General features: G+C 35.5%; 1 protein-coding gene across 50 annotated transcripts in view; it reads right to left on the reverse strand.

The window, feature by feature from the left end:
• Positions 1–241: 241 nt before the first annotated feature.
• NRCAM (neuronal cell adhesion molecule) overlaps positions 242–25308 on the reverse strand; it is a 284294-nt gene continuing 259227 nt past the window's right edge. For 11 of the 50 annotated variants that reach the window (XM_043549421.1, XM_043549417.1, XM_037888357.2 and 8 more), the window contains 3 exons: positions 15218–15349; positions 13542–13620; positions 242–2586 (listed from right to left, as the gene is read on the reverse strand). In XM_043549421.1, the coding sequence (XP_043405356.1) occupies positions 2349–2586; positions 13542–13620; positions 15218–15349 (449 nt within the window). In that variant the 3' untranslated portion in view covers positions 242–2348. Of the gene's footprint in view, positions 2587–3119; positions 3132–3735; positions 6801–6922; positions 6985–13541; positions 13621–15217; positions 15350–19833; positions 19987–21565; positions 21692–22235; positions 22302–25308 lie in introns of those variants that run through there. The other 39 variants (XM_037888229.2, XM_037888185.2, XM_037888215.2 and 36 more) reach the window with 8 other exon arrangements.

Here is a 25308-nt window from a genome sequence, read left to right on the forward strand (position 1 = left end):
TTTGTCTTTTGCAGCATGCCCTCAGTTTTGATCAAATAATGTTTCTAGGGAAAGACAACAGTGAAGGAACTTGAATAGTACTTGATTTCAGTGGGAAAGGATCAGGCCCATAATTAATATTTTTCAACTGATATTACAGAAATGATGAAATGCAACATTCTGAAAATAACCGGGTTGCAGTTCATTTATGATGTTTTTTCACTTTAAAAGTTCTTAAATATTTTGTGAACAGAACAAACAATGAAATTTTAAAACCACATTTATTTTTAATACAAAATCTGTTGCACTATTACAGAAGTGAGCCTGTATGTGTACCCTTACATGCACAGATAAATTCAGCATCTACAATTAAAGAAGAGTAAAATTTCACATCATTGTTACCAATACCATTGGGAACTCTTATTAAGAAACTCTCTTTGTGCTTTGTAATCAGTGTTATATAGTTCATTTTTTGTTTTTGTTTCCATAAGGAAAATGGATTATGGAAAGCTAAATGGTGCAAAAGAAGCTTGTTCAGCTGACTTCCATTTGTGATTACTTCAAATTGTGCTTTACCTACAATACATACATAAAAGCTGTAAGGTGTACTATGGTCTAATGTAATCCACGGACACAAGCTCTTAAGATAATATCTAAAAATCTGCAGTAAATAAGTAGAACAGTTCACTATTTCATTTTCACAGCAAAAAATATATGTTTAAGTAGATGCTTTAAAATACCATGCACTCCATTGGCTACAGTACTTCTTACACAGTACAACGTAGGCTTTTTTTGTTTTGTTTATTTGTTTGTAACACCTAGAAGCATATAGCATCTACACTTTAAGTGTATTTACAAATTCAACAAATATCTACATATAAAAAGCATACTTAAAATTAAACTTGATGCAAGTTATGAAAAACCAATTTATTGGCAAATGAAACTGAGCATTCCTTCAACCATAGGTTGCTATAAAATTTCATATTTGGAGGTAAACCGTTTGATTGATCTAGTATGTGAGAGAATATTTTTGTAACTGATAAGAGTAATCCTTTACCACTAAACCTTGTTAGCATTTGTCAGATTCCTTGAATTCTGTGGTTTGAGCAGTAATTTACACGCTGCTTTCATGCTGGAGATAATTTCAAAAGCTGCCACACGGGTCAAGCAATGACTCAGAGGAAAATGTGCTGTTGCTAGCATGGCATTTTTTAACATATTTTGCAAGAGCGTTCTAGGTTTTGCAGCATTATTCAAATATCTGAATTCAGCCATTTTTGTATAAACTGTGTAAGGCTATGAAATCGTGTTGTGCTCTAACGGTCTAAAAACTGTTATTTTATCTTCAAGGGAAAAATCATATTGTGCTTTGTGTAATTTAAAACATGTTAACCCCTTGCCTTTTGCAGCTCAACACTTCATGAACATCTCTGCTTTTTACCAGTTACTTTGTTTGGCAATGATAGTAGTTCACTAATCACAGTTTATTGCACCAACTTAGTAGTACAGTGCATTATGGAATGCATATTCTATAAAGGCACTGAATGTATTTTGCCCTGTGTCTTCTGGAATATTTTGTCTCATTTTAAAATTTCACTTCAGTGACTGTACAAATTCCAAAATGCATTGCAATGGATATTGGTTTATGTCTTAAAATCAATCCAACAAACACACGATGTAAAAATAGAACACTGTAGTGCTGTAATACTTGATAGATTAGGAAGGCTATAAAGTAATAGGAACAAAGAGCAGATAACAGGATCTCAGTAAGCATCAGCAAATGCAAGTGTCATAATTAAATCATTTAGCAATTATATACCATACATACTGTTCCTAATTGTCTTGCAAAAAGACATATGATACCTAGACATTAAGTCACCAATTTCACAACAATGTCCACAAAGACATTGAAGTTCTATATAATACTACTATAACACTCTGACAATGAAAACGGAATTCATATCCAGGAATTCAGCTGAGGACTGCATAACAAAGTATCAAACCAGATTTTAATAGCATACACGGGTTTATCTGTGAAATGTGTAGCATTTTTCATGCATTATACTGTACTTTCAACAGGAAATAACATTATCAGATGATGTTATATTATTTGTGTCAGTTCCTTTTTAAAAAAAGCAAAAATACTCAAGTTCAGAGCAAAATTTTTGAGTTTTTCACTTTGATTCATACTAACATATCACTTATGGTGTTTTTATAGTGTATAACTGTATTGACCTATATGTTCTCATCGTATAAACATTTTGTTGCTAAGAGCTTTGTCACCTGTATGTTCTTAGTATGAGAAGGAGGATGCACAAGTGCTTTAAACACAATGGAAAATATTCTAGGAAGGGAATTGAGTTTTTTGATTAAACAAAGGAATTCATGGCATTGACAGGAGAAGGAGCCTCAGAACTTTCATTTCCTTCTGCAGGTTCTTTCTCTTTTTTACCACTGTATTGTCCAATAAAGGAGCCATCCTCATTGAACTGACCATTTACACCTTCGCCATAGTCAACTAAACTATCATCACTGTCCTCCTTTTTCACAGTCCTGTCTGAAGGCGTTCGGCTTCCTTTCTTTAGAGGTTTATGATCCTCTGCATCACTGGAAAAATACAGGAAATTCAAATAATTAAGAGACGTATCATAATTTATAAAAGCAAAACCAAAACAAACCATGCATGCAGATTTTTAAAAAGCATGTGCCCAGTCCTACAATCCTTTAGTAAACGCAATCACATTGTAGAAACAAACTGATGTGATAAATACATGGTGTAGAAATGGTTTAAACATATAATGTCTTCAGTAGAGGGAGTGCATTTTTCCCACCGTGCATGGTTTTTCAATGATAAGATATTCTGCTCTTGATTTGGAAGCAAAAGAACTGCAAGCATTAAAAAGGGGGTTGTTAACATTATAAGAGCAAGTTCTTTGTTCTTCAAAGAAAAAGCTTATGCTGTGCCATGAAGTTAGTCTGTTAAACTTCATAATTCATTGATTCCTTGAATATGAATGAAGAATGAATTCGGTTAAATGAAATATATTGATTCTTTCTGCTAGTAAAAAAGAAAAAAAAAGTGGGGCATTTCAAATAATTTGTTACATTATGCAGGCTAGGCTTGCAATTTTCAACCTTACCTTTCAAGAGACCTATATAGTCCATTAAAAGGGTGCAGAAGAAACAAATGAAAATAGCCTAAGAAGAAAAGCAGAGTCCATATCCTGATCATGATCAGTATTCATTTAATAGGAATTTGAGCTTATAATTGCTAAAACATTCAAGACACAGAAGCTCTTTAGTTGAATATTGGTAACACAGCTCAGTTTCAAGCATGCTAAAGATCTTAGAAGTATTTTAGACTTTTTTTTTTTAGTTATGGAAGAAATGCTTTGCCCGATTTCTTTTATCTTTGCTACCACCACCCTGTGGGTGTATGCACATAGAAAAAGACTGTTTTCATTGCTTAGACGGTTAGCTCTCTATTATACTCCTGACTCAAATACAATCTACATATGATAGGGTCCAAATCTAGTGCAGCAGACTTTGCTGGGCTGTGTTTAGATTTTTTTTTTCTTCTATTAAACAGGCTGTGAATGACCTTGAAGCTGAAGACTTCAGCAATAGTTCAAGCTGTGGCTTCCCATTTAGTAACCATTGGGTTAAGCTGCACATTCAAATGCAAATATCTAACTTGTAGGTATAATAAAACACTCAAGCCCATATGCATATAGGGCATAGAAGGGGTCGACAAACATTTATTCACAGATTCACAAATTATGGGGGTGAAAAATAAATTTGTATTAGGAAAAGCAAAACTTACATTATGCCATACTAACCCAGAACGGCTTGTTAACTTTAGACATATATTCAGCAATGAGTGTTTTGAATTAGCTGCACAATTCCTGTTAGTAAATTCTTTAATTGTTCACAATATCTGTTTTCCATTCTTATTTGAAGGGATATCATCATATAATAACCAAGAATTTACTGTTGTACAGCATGCACAAGAGCACACAGATATTGATTCTGTTGATTAATATTCTGAAATGCACTTTACCGTCATTACAAACCATTAAGCCAACTTTCTATCACACAAGCTACTTTTTACATTATCACCTCCTCTTTTTAGGCTTCAGAACATCCCAAATGGCTGGACCTTAAGAAAATCTGTTATCTATATGCAGACCTATATTTACAAATAAATACATCACTGTACATGTTTTTATATCTACACATAGACAGAGAGAAGGTGTGCTATTGTATCATATATGTGCATTTAAGGATTTAATGTTTGAATAAAAAAGTCAAGTGACAAAGGAGTTTTGTTTGTGGCTACCTAGGCATACATGGCACGAGGATACAAACAATATCATCATCTTCTCTGCCTGCTTTGGTGTCATGAGCATACAAGGTATTAACAATGACAAGAATTCTACTCTACAATTTGAACAGCAGGACTGCTCACAAAAACAGAGTTGGCAGTGTGGTGGGCTCATGGTACATCATGCGTGCAAGCGCCTGTAATTACATACACAGCCAGCATCCTGAGTTGTTTCTTGTTGGATCTCTCAGAAGAGCTTTCATTTTGGCAGGGCATTATATTTGTCAGGAGGAGGAGGGAACAATATATTTACACATCTTATACTTGAATATCCTTTTAGCTAGCTAAGAATAATGTGATTTAGCCATTTTCACTGTTTTCCCCAAACACTACATATGTATGACCTGAATCAACTTAAGATGAAACACATCACTTCTGAGTAGCACTATATCATGCTGCAATAATACTGTATTTATCTTTTCCATTTCAGTCAAATATCTGAATGCAAGCGACAGACAAACTACAGCATAATTAAGCCTTCTAGTCAGCCTCATCTCTCCTGGTAATATTACTATATCTGCTAAAACAAACATATATATATTTTAAATCGGTTGAGTACCATATGGGAGACTATCTCTTCACTCTGCTTGTTCCATTCTCTCATGACATATAGCTCACATTTGTGAATGTGGTTAAAAAGGTTTGCATTAGAACTGCTGCCTAGGAGACAGATACATTCACCACTTCAATTTTAAGGAACCTGGTTTTTTTCTGAAATTCAGTTGTGGAGTTTGCCGTGGTCTGTATGTAACTGCAGTTAGCAATTAATACTGCATGTGTGATCTTCCTGTTTAATTCTTGATTAATTCTAAAGCATTAACCACCACTTGCTATATAACGTGTGGTGTGAAAACAGAAAAAGAAAAAAAAAAAAAACGAGTTTCTTGCATCACATTCAGACCTAACAAGTTGTTAGTCACGTATAGTGACTGCTCCATAAATATTAGGCAGCTCAATTCATTTCCAGTTTGATATTTTACAAGTGTAAAATGAGTTCCTGCACAATTTTGTGTTTCCAAATGTTCAGATAATCTTGGATGAAATGTAATAAAACACATAATATAATTTAAACTTTTGACATACATGCTGCAATGCAAAAAACAGGGTTACAGTTACAAAATACAAAGATATAAATTAAAATACATGGTATAGTACCAGCAGAAGGAACAGCAGTCATTTTATACTAATGTAAAATTGAGCTACTCAGTCAGAAAATATTACATGCTTTTGTGAGGTTCTCAGTGAAGCATGTGAACTTGCTTATTGTAATGTCTTTAAATAGCTATTGAGTCACCACAACAAAATATATTTTGTGCATATATACATGTGCATTTAATACAGTGAGAACAGTGAGGTACAGTAAGCTAATTTTACTGAGAATTCACCTGAATAAAGATTTGAGCGAGTAAGAATTGCTGCCAAGATTTACAAATAGAGATGCCTGAAGGTAGGCTCGCAAGTGTATATTTAGACATCCAAATAAGTGGTTTGATTTTCAAAGGTGCTGAGCAGCCAGCAGTTTCCACTGAATCTAGATATTCAGCTCCTTTAGAAATCAGGTCACCTCTTGTACACAGGCTCCTAAATTTTTCAAAATGATTCGTGATTTGGAGGTCTCTCAAATTTTGGGTATTTAGTTTGAGACATATTAAAGGGAACTGATTTTCAGAAAGTGCTTACCATGTATTCTAACTTTCAGCACCCATTTGTGAAAATCTTGGTCAACATTTACATGATCATGTCAACTGCAATATTTTCAGGATAAAACAATCCATATAACACAACAAACCTTTAAAAATGTAACCAAATTGTTACTGCATATGTAACTATTTTGTTTTGTTAATGCTGATAAGCACTGCACAAAAGTCTTTAGTTGTTCCAGAAATTCTGTCCAATTTAAAAATGACAAAAATATAATTTCCTTCTCAAGAGTTCAGAATGTAAATCATTTAAAAGTTCTGTACTATACAGCGTATGATCAATTTAATTCTTACACTTAACAGATCTGTTACCTAGTAAGAATCTTGCTTACCAAAAGATCCAAATATTTTGTGAGCTGTGCTTCAGTTAACTTAATACTTTGCCAAAGTTTCTGAATCTTTTGTTTTGTTTAAATGTACTCACTGTGGGATGACAACTGGCAATGAGCAACAATGATGGTATTTATGGCACTGAATTTTACACAGCCTGGTACAATAAGCAGCAAAGAAAGCTCATGGAGAAGCTATTGCTTCCTATTCTACTGTAACACTTTTTACTTAAAATTCCATGATAACAAAATATTTGGACTTAACTGAAGAAGTTCTCTGTGCAGAACAACACGTGAGCACAGGTAGCTCAGTTCATTACTTTAGGGTATACAAGTAAATAAGAAATACTTTATAATTGTATCAGAAACATTTGTAACAGCACTGACTTCATACAATTATTGTACTTTCTACAAAACAAAACATAATCTTTTTACTTCCAAGTTCCTTTATGTAACTTATATTTATTTTATTTTATTGGGCAGGGGGTTACAAAATTTATTTATAATCTAAATAATGAAAAAATACTTACACAGTTGGTTGCATTGGGTCTGTGATTTTTCTATATGCTAGTAAGGATGCAGATTCTATTGTCTGTATAATTAAAACAAACAAACAAACAAAACTGCAGATTTACACAGGAGTGTACCTGCATGGAGGTGGATGCTGGCGTGAATGCACAGTTACAGCATATGCAAAAATCAAATCTGGGCATGGGGATTCCCTCCCTTTTTGCACCACAGAAGTACAGTAAGAAGTTCTGCCAAAGTACTGGCAGTGGAAAAAGCAGTTGGGGTACCCAGGGAGCCTTCCACTCCTCATTTGGGAGGAGGGAAAGTAAGAATAATGTGATTTTTATCAACCCGGATTATGGTCAAGACTTGTGTGCTTAGATGAGCAACTACTAAATTTTTGGAGGAAGGGAGAGAAAGTGAGGGTGAGGGAGTGAAAAAAGGAAGGAACGAAGGGAAAAGGAGAGATGAAGGGGTAGACGGAGAGGACATGAGAACACTCACATTTCATACAGTGCTTTTATATCCCTGGGGGTGCAAAACAGAGAAGGGACCCTGGTGCTCTGGGGGAAATGAATGAGTTTTCAATGTGTTGCCAAGAAGCATATTGCACAAAACAGCTGAATTGCCTCATTATGAATTCTGAAGCCCAAAGAGCTGTAGAATATCAGCTTTAGAATGTTTAATAACTCACTGCAAAACCAGATTGCTAAAGCCAGAAATTCTGATGTAGTATCTGTGAGGCTTGCTCTTCTTGTTTATGGAGCTTCATAAAACTATTCCAAAATACATTCATGACAGATCATAAAATCCCTTTTTCTTTCTTACTCATGATTTTATTCACTGACTTATACTTACCTATTGTAATTTTTAACAGGAAAATAAATTACAAATTTACTGAAAAAATTTGTAGTGAAAAATTTAAAACCAGTATTTTGAAATGTTTTGCACACACACTACATATAATTAACATCGAGACAATAACTACCAGGAACAGAATAATAGGTGTGAACATGTATGGATTTTGCACTGAGATGAGGTTGTTATCATAGTTAGTCCAATGACATGCTTGCTATTTGCTGTGCTAGAACCAAACCTTAAGTTCCTAGCTGTTTAATAAAGACTGCTACTAATGGATGGCTAAACATTTTTCCCTATTATCTTATATTAGGAACCTTTGCTCATTAAAATTAAAAGGCATATTTTGGAGACATGAATTAAATATCTTGAACAAAATGGTAACAATCATGTAACAAAACTAATTCATTTTTCTTCCTGGTTTCATGAAACAAATAGCAAACTTGCAGCTGATGGCTGAGATGAGTGAAAAAGTGAGGAGGTGAGAATGAAGAGCTTAACTGTAGTGAATTTAAGAATATTTGAAGAAAACACATTAGAAAGGTGGAGTGCACAGAACAGCTTCACAAGTTCATCACAATTTTTAAAGGAATGTATTACCTGCAAATCTTTTCTGTGTCTACATATTAGTCATTCCTCCCTAGAGATAGGTACATGCAACAACCAGTCAGAATGCAGAAGAGGTTTTTGTGCTCTCTGTACAGCTCAGCAGCCAACCAATTCCCAGTAGATACCTCCATAGTCACAGACATGCAAAATAACTCAAAATATGGTTAGCACCATCCAGTTGGTAACACACAACTTCTTTCACTTCTAGCATAACTCTGACTAGAAGGGGGAGACATTCTGGGCTGATGGATATGAGGATGCAGAAAATGAAGTTTGTAGGGAATAAATTACTTTTTCTGTGCTCTCAGATCAACAGCCTGAAATGATTGGGTATAAGAGGCCATATAAAGATCTTAGATACGTATGGCCTCTCTGTAAACCTGACCTGAAAACACTTCCGAACCCTTCTGCTCATAATCCCAAGTCAAGTGGGTCTGAAGATGAAAGGGATAAGGAATTCCTTCTCTGTACACTAAAAGTGTATAAATCAATCCAGAAGCCTATGCAGATTTTAGAGATTTTACTACCTTTCCTTAATCTCACTAAATAAAAAAAAGGTTTTGTCTAGATATGTTTTCTTAGCATCTCAGCAATACCAGGGCTTTTTTTCAACTGTGGCAGAAGCAGGAAAAAAATTGGAAGTTTAAGCTCTTGTTCTAAGACAAGATCAGATGAAACATTTGACAAGTGTCAAGGAACCATTCATGACTTCCTCTTTGCGAAAGAAAAATATCAGGGAAGTTTACAAGAAATAGCAGACAATTCATTGACCCTCCCACCTGATGCTATGACTACTCGGGAAAAAAAGACTTCTAACAGAGGAGTCAAAAGCAATGATCCAAAAGAAAAGTGACAAAGAAATTTAAGATTCAAATTAAGACCCCTCAAAGTAAGTGTAAGTGGGGACAAAGCAAGACACACCAAAAACAATTAGAATATGCAGAGATAATTCCCCACTGGGAATTCTATAAAATACCCCTTAAGCTACAAGGTCAAAAGCTGCTCCATTTATCAAGAAATCCAGGATACAAAAGACATCTTCTTAACTGAAAACTCTGAAACTACAACAGAGGAAAATGATATTGTAAGCCTTAAAATATATCCCTGATGCTGACCATCATGCAGAATAAAGAAGGATTGCAATGCCTTATCTAATAAAACAAAGCACTCAGAGTCAGCCATTCCTAAGCAAGTCTCTCACAGTCCAGATGTGGATTTCTGGTTGAAACATTTGCTTGTGGGTCAAGATGTTGTGGAAAACAGGCAGAGGAACACTAAGACATATATCTGCAGACCATCCCTGGGATGATCACACTGGCACTCTTACTACTGTATAGGCCTTGTCCTGTATAGTCTTCTTGAACGCCTTTTACAGAATTGGGATTGGTGGAAATATATGCTACAGAAATCTCTGGCTCCAGAGAACAGAAAAAAATCAAACAGTTGTACTGACTGAAGAAGCTTAGAAGTTTTCTATTGTCTTCAGTGATGAATGTGCATTTATGACCTTTCCCCAACTGTGGATCAGCAGGTTTGTAGATGTGGATAAAATTCCCACTTCCCTGGAGTAATGAATATTCTGCCTAGGATAGAAATTTGGCTACTCCTGCAAGGTGAACAGGGTTGACACCTCTTTGGTACTTTTGCACTGAGGGGAACAGGAGCTCCTTGTATAGTCTCTGATTTCAGGTCTCTTTACACAGTCAGAGTCTCCTGCTTAGTTGCTTGTGTCACTACTAAGACATTTTCTGTTCCCAGCATACTGGCCTAGACTAATCTTCTTCCAAGACTCAGAAGAGGCACAGGGCTTTACTGATTGCTCATAACAACAGCATGTTGATATAAAATAGCTTTCTGGAGGGACTCAATTTCATTTCTACTTTGTGATGGTCCAGATATGCTCCCCATCAGAACAGGCATGCATCCCCAGTTACTGTGTGCTTCTGGGTTTCCTGAAGTGACATTTCCTTCATTGCATGAATCTGGCAAGAAATACATTCACCAGCTGAAGAGGCTAAACCAGCTCATGTGTGCCTTCACATGGAGAAGTCACAATTGAAGAGGTCTAAACTGAAAACAGTCCAAGACATCACATCTGTACAGGATACTAGGAAGACTAGAATGTGAATGGGACAATGAATCTTCTTAAATCTGATATTGTAACCTTTCTGGAAAGTATTAATTTGTGGTAAAATCCTTTGCACCTGGCTTTGAGACAGCTATTTCTTTTTGTATGGGATTGTGCCTTCTTAGAGACACTTCTGCCATGACCTTTGAGAACACTTTAGGGCCAGAAATCAAAGTGAATGGAAGGGCTGATACTGAAGTTGGTGCTGACTGATAAAATAAGAACTGAGATACTGGTGATCTATAGTGATGTACATAGTACGTAAGCATCTTGTGGGTCTACTGGCTATACTGCTATGAGGAGAGTTCTGGATTACTCAATTTTTAATTTATTATGAATAGATTGGGTCACCTGAAGTCCAGAGTTGGTCTCTCTTTGAAGACTATGAAATTCAGAGAGTAGACACCTAGACTTTTTATTCAGTAGGGCTTGAAATCACAGCCTTGGCTGATAACAAATGAGAGAGACTTGATAAAACGCGCTGCTTTTTCCTGTGGAACAGAGAGGGAATTCAGCAGGAAGGGAGAGCATTTCTACAAATTCTGTGCTGTATCCCATTAGGGCTATCAAAAGGATCTACATGTCTAGTATCATAGTCCAGTCACTGAATATGTCAACTTCTTCCACCTATTTTGGCCCTTGAAAGATTGGGAAGCAGCCCTATGAAGTCAGAAGGCTCCTCTTAATGGATCTATTGTCTCCCTGAAAACCAGGCTCCCTTATGTAGTTGGCACAAAAGGATCGAGAGACCCCATACTTTCTCTGTCCCCATTAGCCATTGCTGAGAAACATGATGTCCAGAGCCATCCCTGGATTTCCACTCATCTGATTCCTTTACCTCCTGACAGAGGGAACAGGAGAGGAAACTAATCCTTGAGAGCTTTGAAGACTGCTTAGCCCTGCTCCTGGAAGAGGGGGCTTCTGATCTGGTCCTGGAGGATTCATCTGCTGATCAGCTGGACAAGCTGGATTGCTCAGATTTCACAGACACTGCTTTGGTAAAGCTTCATGAGTTTTGATGGCACAGTTACCTTTTTTCTTCCTGTCTTTGTCCAATGTCTTTATTGTCCACATAGACATGGACCTGAAGTGATGAAAAAATTCAAAATACTAGAATTCTTAGAGAAATTTTTAGAAAGAACCTAAACCACCTTTCCTCAAAGAAGCATTGCACCATGACCAGAGCTGTGTGAGGCGGAATGAAACTGGGAACTAATTGGCTGCACTGATGCTGAGCTGCAGAGAGGGTGCCATCTTCTGCAGTTTGACTGGTTGCTGGAGATGCCCTGTCTCTAAGGAGAAAAAAAGGAAAGCCCATCATAGGCTAATAGCTCAGAAATTCATTTTAGAAAGGAGTTTTCTGCATGGTGACTTAGATGAGCAACTCCCTTCCTGTGAACAATTATAGAAGTTGCAGATGTTATTCTCCATATTCACCACACAATGGGTTGGTAATATCTTTTTTAAAATGCATTATAAAACCATTTAACAAAGCACTAGATGGTTCTGTGGGTTAACACACAAGCCATTTAAATATGGATACATACATTCAAACCCTGGTACATGTCAACACATAAAAAGCAAATTCACTGGTCTCATCCTAGACCTGACTGAATATTTGTCAAAATCACAAAGCCATCACATAATTTGGCACAGTTCTGCATCAATGTCAGTTTCTGCTAAAGAAATGTCCAGGAATAGAAAAGCAGAGGGGCTTTAAATTAGAATTCAGGTACAATAGCTGGGCTCTATAGAGAAGCTTGTATAGCACTTGTTTGTACTGTGCCTGTTCCCAGCCAATGCTTTCAGTCTCTCATTTTTGTCAGCTAAAATCAACTAAATTAACTCAATAGGCATTTCAAATTAAAAACAAACACCAAGTTTAAAATGTTTTTGTACTGACTTGGTAAATATTATGAGGGATTAGAATAATTTTAATAGCTGCAGGAGTAAACAGAAACTGCTCTTTGGCATTCAGAACAGTGAAAAAATATAGAAATTATTCCAGCCAGATGAGATGCACATTCCGCTACACAAAAAAATGTTACAACAGTCCAGTGAACCCCATTTGAAAGAACAGATTTTCCATGCACTAGAATCGATTACATATAAAAATTAAAGTCTTTTAAATTGTTATTTACATAGGAATATACTATAAAGAATATATTACCTATGGAAAAATAAATGTAACACTGACCTGTGAAAGAAATAATAAAATCCTTTTCTGTACTAAATCAAAATGTATTTAATATAATGGTACAGCTCTCTTTAAAACACACCATATGTAACTACTATGAAAAGACTTCTTTAAAGAGTATCTTTTTTGTGCTGCAAGGAGATTCAGCTCACATGTTTCTGCAAGAATGACAGTCAAAAATGGCATGCAAGAATGACAGTCAGCTCAGTGGCATGGTCTGAAGCAGTTTGCTGTATCTCATGCACTGAATTCTCTGGAGTGGTGTGTTTTTCTTAAGTGATAGTTCCTCTTCTCTGTCATGTAATTAATTTTTTTGCTGTTTCTGTATTGGTACTGGCAGCAATTTTAAAAGAACCTGCATTCCAGTGAATGGGATACAAGTTACTACTGTCTCTGTTTATATGAGAAGCACGTTTCCAAGACAAAGTATTTTGTATGTGCTGCAGGACAGGGCAAAAGTGCTCCCAAGTATCTGAGCTTTTCAATATATTAAAGATGGGCCAGAGACTAAACTCTGTATGGAAATGCCCTCAATTTTGAGACATCAAAATTCAAATTTGGATCTGAATTTTACAGTGATGGCCCATTGCTAAAATATAGGATAAAATTAGCATAATCCTGCAAATCCTAATTCTTGATGTTTTACATTTTTCTACCAGTCTCATTAAAGATATATTTATAATTAATTATGTAAAACATTAAATGCAAAGTAATTTGCACCATTACAAAAGGTTTTAATTTCATTTTCATAAAATAAGTGTCATGTTCTATAAACTATATTTTATTCCTAAACCTAAAAATTAACAAGAGAAGGAAACATAAGGAAAACTATGTGTTAACTGCTTACCTGTATTCACCAAATGTTCCATCATCTTCTTTCATAGGCTGTATTTCTGGATCAGCATGTGCATCTTCCTTTTCCTTCACTATAATATTTGAAATTGGGATTTTTATCATTAAATTTTAGGACTAAATATTTAAGGCCCTGATCCTACAAAATGACCTATTTGGATGTGAGTACTATGGATTGGGCAGGATCACTTTGTAAAACCGGGGCCTTAGATTGTTACTTCTAAATAAAATGCACATGTGGTAGTTTAAAAATATCTTTACTGAAGGACAAGATACTGTACATCATTTGGCAGTAGTGAAAGTCCTTTGTTGCAGCCATTTTTGAACATGATTTAAAAGGGACACTTGCAGATTTAAAATCCTATTTTAAAAATGCATTACTTTTTTAGATTAATAAAAAAGTTAGAGTAGTAAAATTTAAATACATTAGTTTTATTTATGCTGTTAGTTGACTGCATTTCGCTCATACTAATAAAGGAAAATGATTAGTTCATTTTGCTTTTGATTATAACCAGTTTCTAGCAAATTTGCTTTCATCTTCTTATCCACTGGTACAATTGCAGGAACACCTGGGTTACAAACAATACACAGGGAATGTTTATTTTTATTTTAAAAATGGTTTCCATGGATTTTTTTTAATTACTGGAAGAATTTTTGTTGTTGTAACTTTCTTTTTTTTAAAACTAACCAAAACCAAACCAAAAAATCTCCTATATTTGGGGATAAATTTGACATAATCTTGTCTCTCTTAAAGTTAACTGTATTTTTCAAAATATTTTTCCTAAAAATACTATTTTCAATTAAATACATCTTCTTTGTATACTGAGGCTGCAATCCTTGGAGCACTCAGAGATTTAACTAACTTTATGCATGTGACTAGTGCTATTTAACTCATGTAAAGATATTAACATGTATTTACAATATTGGGACCTTTGATACCAAGGTGACAGAACCCTAGGAATAACTAAGATAGAAGATAGATATTTAAATAGTACATATGCCAATAAATTGTGAATATAGTACATATGCCAATAAATTGTGGGAAATTATATTATGAATCTTACAAGTTGTTTGTGTCTTTTCATTACTGTTTTGCTAGTTATTATTCTAATATGTTATCCTGATATAGTACTTATGGGTATGTGGTTTATAGTATCACATTTTTACACTAGTAACAATTTTCATACTTGGTTCGTACAAATTTAGTTTATATTCCATTATTCAAGGTGATGTGAATCATCTTTGGCAGTATTTTCAGATGGTAAAATTATGATAATGCATGTCATCTTGAGTAGTCACTTCTGGCTCTTATAATTACATATTGAAATAACTGATTTCTTTTGCCACAAGCCAGCTCAACATGACATGCTAAAATCAAAACACACAAAATAGTTAGTAATTGTGTGCTATGTATATCTCAGTTTATTTATGGAACTATACTTACTGTTGGAAAACTACATCATAGTGACTATCCAGACACATCTGTGGATGAGTAATGCATTGAGTAAAATTTATTCTGAAATAGCTGTAGAACAATTGGCACAAAGAAAGCTTTCTAACTGGCTATTAGCACATGATGTTATGCAGTCAATGTCCACTATGACTAGCTGATGAACAGGTATGACTTCTCCTGCATGTTATTATTTTAGTTTACATTGATGTATATCCTACCTGGATATTTGCCACCCTTATTCCTCCTTATGAAGCAAACAATCAGCAAAATCAAGATAAGAAGAGCAACAGCACACATAAGACCAATGAACCATCCTTGAGTAGCAATGTCAACCTGCCGGCTTGCCATTGCTGAAGAATGAAAGGGAAAGAAATATTAGATTATCTGATACACATTTAAATGTGTATTATATTATTATTCACATAAATAACATATCATTTATTAATGCAGCAATAGTAACAATGTGGCAGTTAGCAATCATGAGGGATATAGCAACACTGTAGTTTGTAGTTGTTTAAATTTAAAAATTGTAGGTTTTTAAAAAGCTTAGTAAAGCTTAGTAAAAGTAAAAAAGCTTAGAACTGACTCTTGAATATCTCTAACATTCCTGTATTTTACTAATTTATCATTTAAGTTTAAAAATTCATTGTAAAGCATGTACATGTCCTACACATATACACTTTTTACAAATGTTAAAATTGTTCTCAAACTCACACTGATACAAGTAAAAAAAGGAATTGTGTTTTATAACTTATAAACATCTGGATTACATTCTTAAAAAAGCAAATACTCTTTGGCTAGCACAGGCCAATTCCACTGAAACAAGGGAGAAGGTAGGTCATTCAAGACCCCACCATTCAATTAGAACAAGAAATCAGCATTTGAGCACCATGTAAAGCCTTATTAGGATTCTGCTTTCTTCCAGGCCAACTATTATCATACAGTCCATCTTGATTGCCATGATTTAACAACCCTTTTTAGCTTTTGAAGGACTAAGTGGCATTTGACTGGGCAGCCCCTCCCTGGGTCTCTCTCTGACCTAGTTTCCTCTGACTGTCTACCATGACTTTGGAAAGTGACATTCAGAAGAGACATCAATTATAGAGCAGATACTGAGCGCCCTTATGCAGGGTTGGAGCTTCCATTTCTTGTGCACCCCAGAAATCTGTGTGGTTTGGGTGCTGTGCCCCCTGCTTACTATTCTGTTACACAGGATGAGTTTTCCTAGTGAACACAGTGTTTTCCCACTCTCACATGTGAAAACTGTGGAGCCAGCTGCCCTGAGGTCTCCCCTTAAAGGGAGAGGGAACCCTTGAAGGAGGACAGTAGAGGGGAAGTCAGTTGAGAGAAGAAGAGGAGGAGTGCATCCACCTGCCACTCCTCACTCATAGAACCCCTGGCCTGTGAAGAGCAGTCCAGGAGATTTGGGTCTGTAGGGGTTGATAGAGACAACAGATCCACAGGGATGGGGAAAGCCCACAGGCACAAAATCCCCTCTCTGCACAGATGGGATATTTTTGTCCAGAATTTCCAAATTCCTCTGCTCCATTTCAAATGAGACCATGTGCCAGGGAGGTTACCCAGAATTTCTATTGAGATCAGTGGCATCTCACATCCAATCTCAGTAGAAATTCTACATAAGAGTAGTTTATGTCTTAAGATCCACACATGAATCTCCCTTGCTCTGCCTCTGTATGAGAGGGGATCAGCCACCTCCCTGGCACAGTCTCCCTCTCCAGATTCTGAAGAGGGTGCTCTGTGCACTTGACTCCGGGAAGAAGAAAGCGGAGAGGAGGAACAAGTAGCTATGCTTAGGTAGGGGATGGGTTCAATGAAACACATACCTTTCCCCCAACAGCCCTGCAGAGATGACCAGGGAGATTACCACTCCTCCTCAAAGGAGATACATCTTTAAGGAAAGTCCTGGGGACAGCTATGGTCAGACAAATCCCTGGTAGTGCAGCTCCATTGGAGCAGCAACTCCTTGCAGCCAGAAGTCGAAGGAGACACTGGGGTTCCTGAGCCAATGTGAAAGCACAACCTCGGGATGGCCCTGGATTCTTGTGGATTTAGGGTGACCAGATGTCCCGATTTTATAGGGACAGTCCCAATATTTGGGGCTTTTTCTTATATAAGTGCCAATTACCTCCCACCCTCTGTCCCGATTTTTCACACTTACTATCTGGTCACCCTATGTGGATTCCCCAGGATCTGTAGGCAAACTCAGGGTATCTTTGAAGTTTGGAGGCAGGACCTGCTGCTCATTCCACCTAGAGTGCAAGTCCTGTTCCCACTAGAAGTTCTGGGGATGAGTTTGCCTGTTTCTTAGTACCCTCCTATTGGTTTTACTGGGGGAGGGTATGATTTGCCCTTCACTTAATTTCTTCATGGTTGGATGAGTCTGATCGGTGTGGGATTGATTTTTGCAGCTTTCACAGCCTTTGGTGGGGCATCTGTATTCTGATTTTTAGAAGCTGAATAATATTTCTTACGGAATTGATCCCAACACTTCTACTAATACACATAACAAAATAAAACAAACCCATTTTCTCTCTTTTTTACATAAAGTGGACGTTAAAAACCTAAAACTTAAATATATAAAAATGTCAGGATAATATTTACAAGAAAAAAGAAATAGAAGCAGAAAGGTGATCTCGCTTTGAATTATAAATTAACCTATACCAGTAGTTTTCTTTTCAGGTCTACGTTTACGTTAGAGCGATTTTGCTTTTTGTAAACATGCATATATAATAAGGCATTAAATTTTTAGTAGCAAATGCTATAGCAAAACACACAAGCACATTTAACATTCAAATGTAGTAAGAAAATAGTATCAAACAAAACAATCCATGCATAAAAACATGCAAGAGAGATGATAGGAGTAAAGATGAAAACTTACTTATGCAGCTTCTTGTATTCTTTGACTTAGTGTATATCCAATAGAGAGGGGTTTCTAAAGCCCAGTATAACTTTAAAAAATGGCATAAAATTTCCTGTTTACTCTAAACAAATTATCTGCTTCTGGCAGAAAGATATTTACTCCTGATGAACACAGAAGCTGCTAATATGTGAGAAAAAACATAACCCACTATACTGGACATACTCAAGAAGAGAAAATTGCACATTATGAAGATGCTCTATAGGAATGCTTGCTAGAACAAATAGACATTTTCTGGTAGAGGCCTCACATACCCAGTCTAGGGTTTTCCTTCCTTGCAAAGGAGTACTCGAAAAAGGTATCTTGCTCTTTTGTCCCCATCCCCAATGTTTAGAAGCATTAGCCCAGATTTCAGAAAGTGACATAGCTAGATTCTTTTAAAAAGGAAATTTGCTGTACAAATTATCTGATGGGGGACTCTAAAGCAATGCTTTATACTGAACCTTTGCCAGAAAGAGAGAACATTGCCTCTAGTGTTCCCAGCCTTGAAAGACTCAAGGAATGGAGCCAAGGTGTTTAACTTACTCACAGATACATACAGGAGTCTTGACTTTTTGATCTACTGAAGTTTTACTGTTAAGCAGAACGTTGACTGGGAAGGTTTTGGTCTTCCCCTCCCCCGCTGCTTTGAGTGCATTACAAAACAATCTTTGCGCTCTGCTGCCTACTGGTTCTGAACACACCTACATATATAATTTTGCATATCCGTTTTCTGGTATCACTAGCCTCCTCTGGCTAAAAGGTTACTAATAAAAACCTTTTTTTCTGAAACTGCAAATGTTTGTGGGGCACTGCTATTTAGCATTAGGTTTCAAAAGCTTTCCTATAGCAACATTGTAACACTATGAGCATTAATGTACTATAAACATGAAACAAAACAAAAACATTATGACTTTAGAAAGTGAACGCTCTTTCAAACTGGCATGCTAATCACTTGCTTTGTTATCTGAAGGATCATTGTTTCATATTGCTCAAACTACTTTACATATTAGCAATCTATTTTCTTAAATCATAATGTTTGTGTAGTAGGTGAGACCAAAGTAAGATCTACTGGATAACTGTCCATGGGCCACATTGCTTGGAATGAGTAAGAGTGCCTGGCAAACACAGACCAAACAATAACACTTCATCAAGAACATGCTGATATTGCAACACCATATTCATCATGACATCAATACATTTCCAATAAAACCCTTTCTCTGAGTTAAATGAACAGGCATTACTTATTCTTGTATGAAGTCACAACTGCTTCAAACTTTCTTGCACTAAAATCTATTATTTTTCTATGGAAAATAGCTATGGAACACTTAAAATTCTTAAGCTGTTTTATTAATGAGAGTATTTTGTAGTTTAAGTGATATAAAAATCATCTGGAAGCCAATGTTTGATGGAAAAAGAAACATTTATAACTAGAGATCTTCTTATTTGGCACATATTAATATATTAATGGATTACAATTTTACATCACGCTTCTGGAAACTAAACTGCTGATATTGAGATTGTTAGTTTTAAAAATAGGTATTCTGCTGTGTTACAGTACACGACGTTATTTAAATATTGCACAATAGGTTCTAATTCAATTCAAAGATGAATTAGAAACAAACAAAATATTTCAGCTTAAGTGCACAGAATACAGACCGAATGTGAACAGTAAGTGTTCTTTCCCATAACATAAATGGCAGGGAAACAAAGAACTGAAAGAAGGAAAACATTCATAGTCTACAAAGTAGATAGGCTGGCATGTCTAGAAGTTTACAAACTAGTTTAGCACCACTGAAGAAAATGATATCAATATGTTTTAGCTAAAATATCTCCCCACTAGCAGCAATTCAATGTTTCAGCACTTGGCATATCACAATTCTGAATGTGAGACAGAATTGGTATGGTGTGCCTCACCTGGACCTGTCTCAAACACATCCTCTGAACTCACAAAACCAGACAGACCCTCAGCACCAACCCGGACTTTATATGACGTTCCTGGTGTTAAACCCTTTAACACAAAGAAGCTCCGAGAACCATTTACAATTTCTTTTTTCCAATCTTCTTTGCCTATAAAAATTTTAGGAAAACAACAAGTTGGAATATTTTAAGTTACTATCTGCTACTCTTAAGTTATAGTCAGAACACTTTCTATAGTCAGTTGGCTAAACTTGGATTTGTTGAACAAATAACTGCTTTCCCCAAAAAGAATATAATTTTAGGCAAAATAATGATTTTCAGTACTATACTGCATGCAATATCAAGAAAAAAATACTATCTAAATGAGAATGCTTATTTTATACTTTTGTTCCACTGCATTACAGATAATTATTTTGCATCTATTTAAAGAAATGTGTTTGAATTTGCAATTACAAATTATAAATTATAAAGGAAACATTTATTCACTGAATTTGATAATACTGCTTGCACTTTTAATCAGCATTTACTTTTGTTGAGAAATTCTCTTTAAATGCTGAAGATGATGTGGAAATAGTTCCTGATTGTTCTGAATGTTTTCCTCATGCTTGTGTACATCTTTTTCTAAAATCATCTCAAGTGACTCTGAGCAAAGTTCAGAACAAAACTTATACCTTTTCATAAGAAGACTTATAATTACAGTCGAACCTCAGAGTTACAAACATCTCGGGGATGGAGGTTGTTCATTACTCTGAAATGTTCGTAACTCTGAACAAAATGTTATGGTTGTTTTTTCAAAAGTTTACAACTGAACATTGAAACTTAATATTGAAACTTGAAACTTTTCTATGTAGAAGAAAAATTCTGCTTTTAACCATCTTAATTTAAATGAAACAAGCACAGAAACAGTTTCCTTAACCCCTCTAATCTTTTTTTAAACAATCCTTTTTTTTCAGTAGTTTAAATTTAACACAGTACTGTACTGTATTTGCTTTGCTGCTGTCTGATTGCATGCTTCTGGTTCTCAATGAGCTGTGTGATTGACTGGTCAGTTTGTAACTCTGGTGTTTGTAACTCTGAGGTTCTACTGTACACTGTCTTTGGCATTTATTCACCACTTAATAAGGACAGTGTACTGGAAGTATCTCCATTTTATCAACTCAGCATCTTAATGTTAATGCATAATGAGAACTAAATCAAATTGCTCTTACAGAAGGTTGGAGCTTTATTTTTGTTATTAACTACATGCTAATGTCTAGGTAGAAGTTTGTTGTTCCTAATATGCTATTTGTCTGCTGCTATTTTAAGGGATAACTTAACAAGATTTGTTTTTGTTTGATTCTTTTCTATTTTGATATATGTATTTTTGTCACTGTAATTTTCTTAGGACATTTAATAGAACCACTACAATAAATTTTCACTGCAGGATTGTAATCACTGCATGATCAACAGCTTCAGGCAGTTAAAGGTAGTAATGGTTCTTGTTCACAAGAGTTGATAAAGTAACACAAGGGAACAAAGGCTTATTTTCTAAGCATCATGTATCCTGAAGAGCAGCAATTTTTATTACTATATTAATATGACACAATCTGCTAGATCAAATTAAAAGATATTTTTCTAGACATTTAAAAAGCTATCAATAAAGCTAGATCTATATATGCCAAATTCAGTTATTAAAATATTTTAAAATGTATCTCAGCATTTAGAATAATTAAACGAAATGACTTCTTACTGCCTGCTACACCATATTCAACATAAAAGTTCACATGATCTGGTCCCTCATACTCCCAACTGATATTGGCATAGGTCTCAGCAGCAGATGCCGTAACATTTCTGATCCTTGGGTAAACTGGTCGCACTGAATACACAATAGAAAAACAAAGCAAAATATGAAATTGTGGCTCCATGCATATAATAAAATCTATCTTAAGAAACCACTATGCTAATTTGGACCACATATATGGAATGTACGGTTCATACATACTCATTGTTACCATTATTGAAAATTAGTGACTAAATTACAGCATTAGCACATGCGGTAGTTGAACAGCAGGTAGCCACTACACTATTAAATTAGAACTAAGTCTATGAACTCTACTGGCATGGCCTAGACCACTAAAATTGCCAAACCCTTTAAAATACCAAATTGCCAAAGCCCTGGAAAATACTATTGTTTAAATCTCTTGAAGTACAATGCAGACAGCTGAAAAGTGAAGAGCATTCTACAGGTCACTCAGTCCTGGGAACTGCAGGAGAGGATATATTGTAATGCAGGTACACAATTTCCTTGATTCCATGTGGTATTTCATAGACTTTGCAAATTCCTCACTGCTGGCCCTGCATAGAATTTTGCTTTTCAACTATCTCTACTGAATTTATAATGATAAAAAGGATCACAATACCCTTATAGAATGTTGGATGAACAGTATGTATGACAGGGGATGTTGCAAAAAGGGTTTCTGAGTATCCTTCATCACCAGAGGTAATAGAAAAGAAGAAACATAAAAAGAGTAAAAACAGTTTTACATAGGAAAATAATGTTTAAGCAACACAGCAGATAACAGAAGCTTACCTGTTAAGTGAACCAACGCATGCATACTCTAAGTTCATGCAGGTTTCTTTACAAATAATTTTACTTGATAAAATATGAAAAGGACAGGGTAATGTAAATTACTCTGAAAGCAAGCCAGATTACAGATGTGCTAAACCCTGACATTTATAGAAGAACATTTCTTAAATAATCATAATTAACATTTCAGACTTTTATTTTAAATACTCTATTGACAATTTAGCCATCAATAGTAACTCTCCTGCACCAAAAAAAGCAATTAACTATTTTTAGATTCTAGTTAATCTGTATTAATTCTAACCCATTCTTGAAAAGCAAGTAATCAGTATGTAGACACTAACTTCAAGGGAAAAAAACAAGAGCCATACAATCTTTTTCTGGTTCTGGAAAATTGAGTGAGGTTTGACAATCCTACACACTCCTTGAGAATCTTTGGGAGATATTATACTTTTCTCTCTCTAATTTCTATGATTTAGGAGTTGGAGACCTACATTTTCAATTTTCCATTTAGTCTGGATAGCTCAATTTTTGTTGTCCAGCCTCAAAATACCTAGGAACTTGATTTTTGAGGCACTTAGCATCCACAACTCCAACTGACTTCAGTGGAAATTGCGGTGCTGAGCAACTCAGAAAATCAGGCCCTTCATGTTTCAAGTTGGTAACCCTAAAATTGAGGTACCCAAAATAAGTGGACACTTCTGAAATCGTAGGTTATAGCATCCAGGTGTTAATTCAGACCTTATATAGTAAATCTGGACCCAGTCGAAAGTGGATGTTTTTTGTTTCTGTTTTTGAAAAATATAAAGTGGGTGGTTAAACAAAAAAGAGAAACAGAGGCCCAACACTTCAAAAGCTCATTACTGCATGAAAATGACTGTACTACTTGAAAAAACCAGGAAGAACCACATATTGGTGTAATTACTACCAAAATATTCTGGTGTGAAGGGTAGAAATCAATATTTTGCATAGCCAAGAAAGATTCATGGATAAGAATTATGGATATTATGGTATTATCTTATAAACACTGGCAAAAAGACATTCCATTCAACATGTGGCGCTTTTCCTGGATGAGGAGAAGGCATTTGATTGCAATGAGTAGGACCAGTTTCTTGTGGACCCTTAACTAGCTATATTTTGGCTCACTTCTTTTAAATCAGTATGTTTACTTTACAGTTCTTCAATTGGGCTGTTCATAAATAGAAACTGGTTTTAGTATTCTTGTTTACCCAATGCTATTAAGTAAATAGATTCTTTTTCACGACATTTGTCATCCTGAAATCCATCTAAATAGAAATCCAGACCAATTCATTCACTAAGCGGTTTTCCTTCAGAGAACAATGCATGAAATTGCGTTTCTGTGCTGATATTCTGCTAATGTAGTATTATTTGTCACTGAGGTTTCCACATGTAGTAAAAAGGCACTTTCTCTCTCTCAGAGATAATACCAAGAATGCTTCTCAAAGGCCAACAAAATACCATCGGGGAAATCCTAGTCCAAGTGAAGTCAATAGAAAAACTCCCATTAACTTCAATAGGGCCAGGATTTCACCCCTCATGTGGAACCAGACAGTCTAATACTCTAAAAAAAAAGAAAGGAAGACTTGTGGCACCTTAGAGACTAACCAATTTATTTGAGCATGAGCTTTCGTGAGCTACAGCTCACTTCATCGGATGCATGTGCTGGAAATGGCCCATCTTGATGATCACTTTAGATAAACTATTACCAGCAGGAGAGTGGGGTGGGAGGAGCTACTGTTTATGGTGTCTGTATGTATAGTGGTAATTTCCACAGTATGCATCCGATGAAGTGAGCTGTAGCTCACGAAAGCTCATGCTCAAATAAATTGGTTAGTCTCTAAGGTGCCACAAGTCTTCCTTTCTTTTTGCGAATACAGACTAACACGGCTGTTACTCTGAAATCTAATACTCTACAAATTAGATTCACAAATATGAGGGCACTCAATCTTTGCCAAATTAATATTATTAAATTGTAAATGACAATATGTCTGAAATTTGTTTTGCAAACAGGCCAAAAGATCTTGATGGTGCAATTCTCAGGTGCTATCACACTTTTTTAAAATCCTGCCAAGTTTATTATTTTCCCATGTTCATAACTCTGTTAACTCAGAGGATCTAATATTTATGGAGTTGCTTTCTACATCTTGAAGAATAATGCAATTCATTCAAAATGTGCTGCAGGTAGCCAATTTCTAAAAATATTCATAATATTAAAGACGTTTATGAAAATCTCATTCTAAGTTTTCTCTTTTAGTTTGTGAAATTAATTCCCCAATTTAAATCTAAAGAGAAAATGCCTCATTCCAGTAATACACTTATGAGGAATATGTTTGTGGATGATCTGTTCAGAGTGAAAATAATAGTGAAACTGGTAAGAAAATGTTACCATCCTTTAAGGCACAGAAAATTTAAATTAATTATTTTCTCTGAAAAGTTATTAATATTTTTAAAGTTCATTGTTGAAAGATATAGGATCACATGTAACACACTGGCATTCCACACCCAACCCTGCAGCAAAATCCTGTTTATCTGACTTGTGCAAGTAATCCCAGGAAAACATGATCTGATGTCCAGTATTTAAATATATTTTTAACTCTCTTTCTGCCCCCACACACCAAAATAATTAAAAAAACCAACAAAACCAAACCAAAAAGCAGCTCCCCTTTGTTTCACTCTCTCATACTTTCATTGTAAGGTTCAAATTACACCCTAAAACTACATCTGTTATTTTCCATAGTCTGCAGAAGTCATTGTGGTTCTTAACGGTTGGCCAATTTGAGTTTAATTTAGTCAATTAAAAAGTATCATCTGTATCTTCTTGCTGCTTCTTTGTTTGTTCTTTGTTTACTGGGCTAACATTCTTACCCTTCTATGTCCTTTCCACATCT

Source organism: Chelonia mydas, chromosome 1, assembly GCF_015237465.2.
Source record: "Chelonia mydas isolate rCheMyd1 chromosome 1, rCheMyd1.pri.v2, whole genome shotgun sequence".
In the NCBI taxonomy this organism is placed as follows: Eukaryota; Metazoa; Chordata; order Testudines; family Cheloniidae; genus Chelonia; species Chelonia mydas.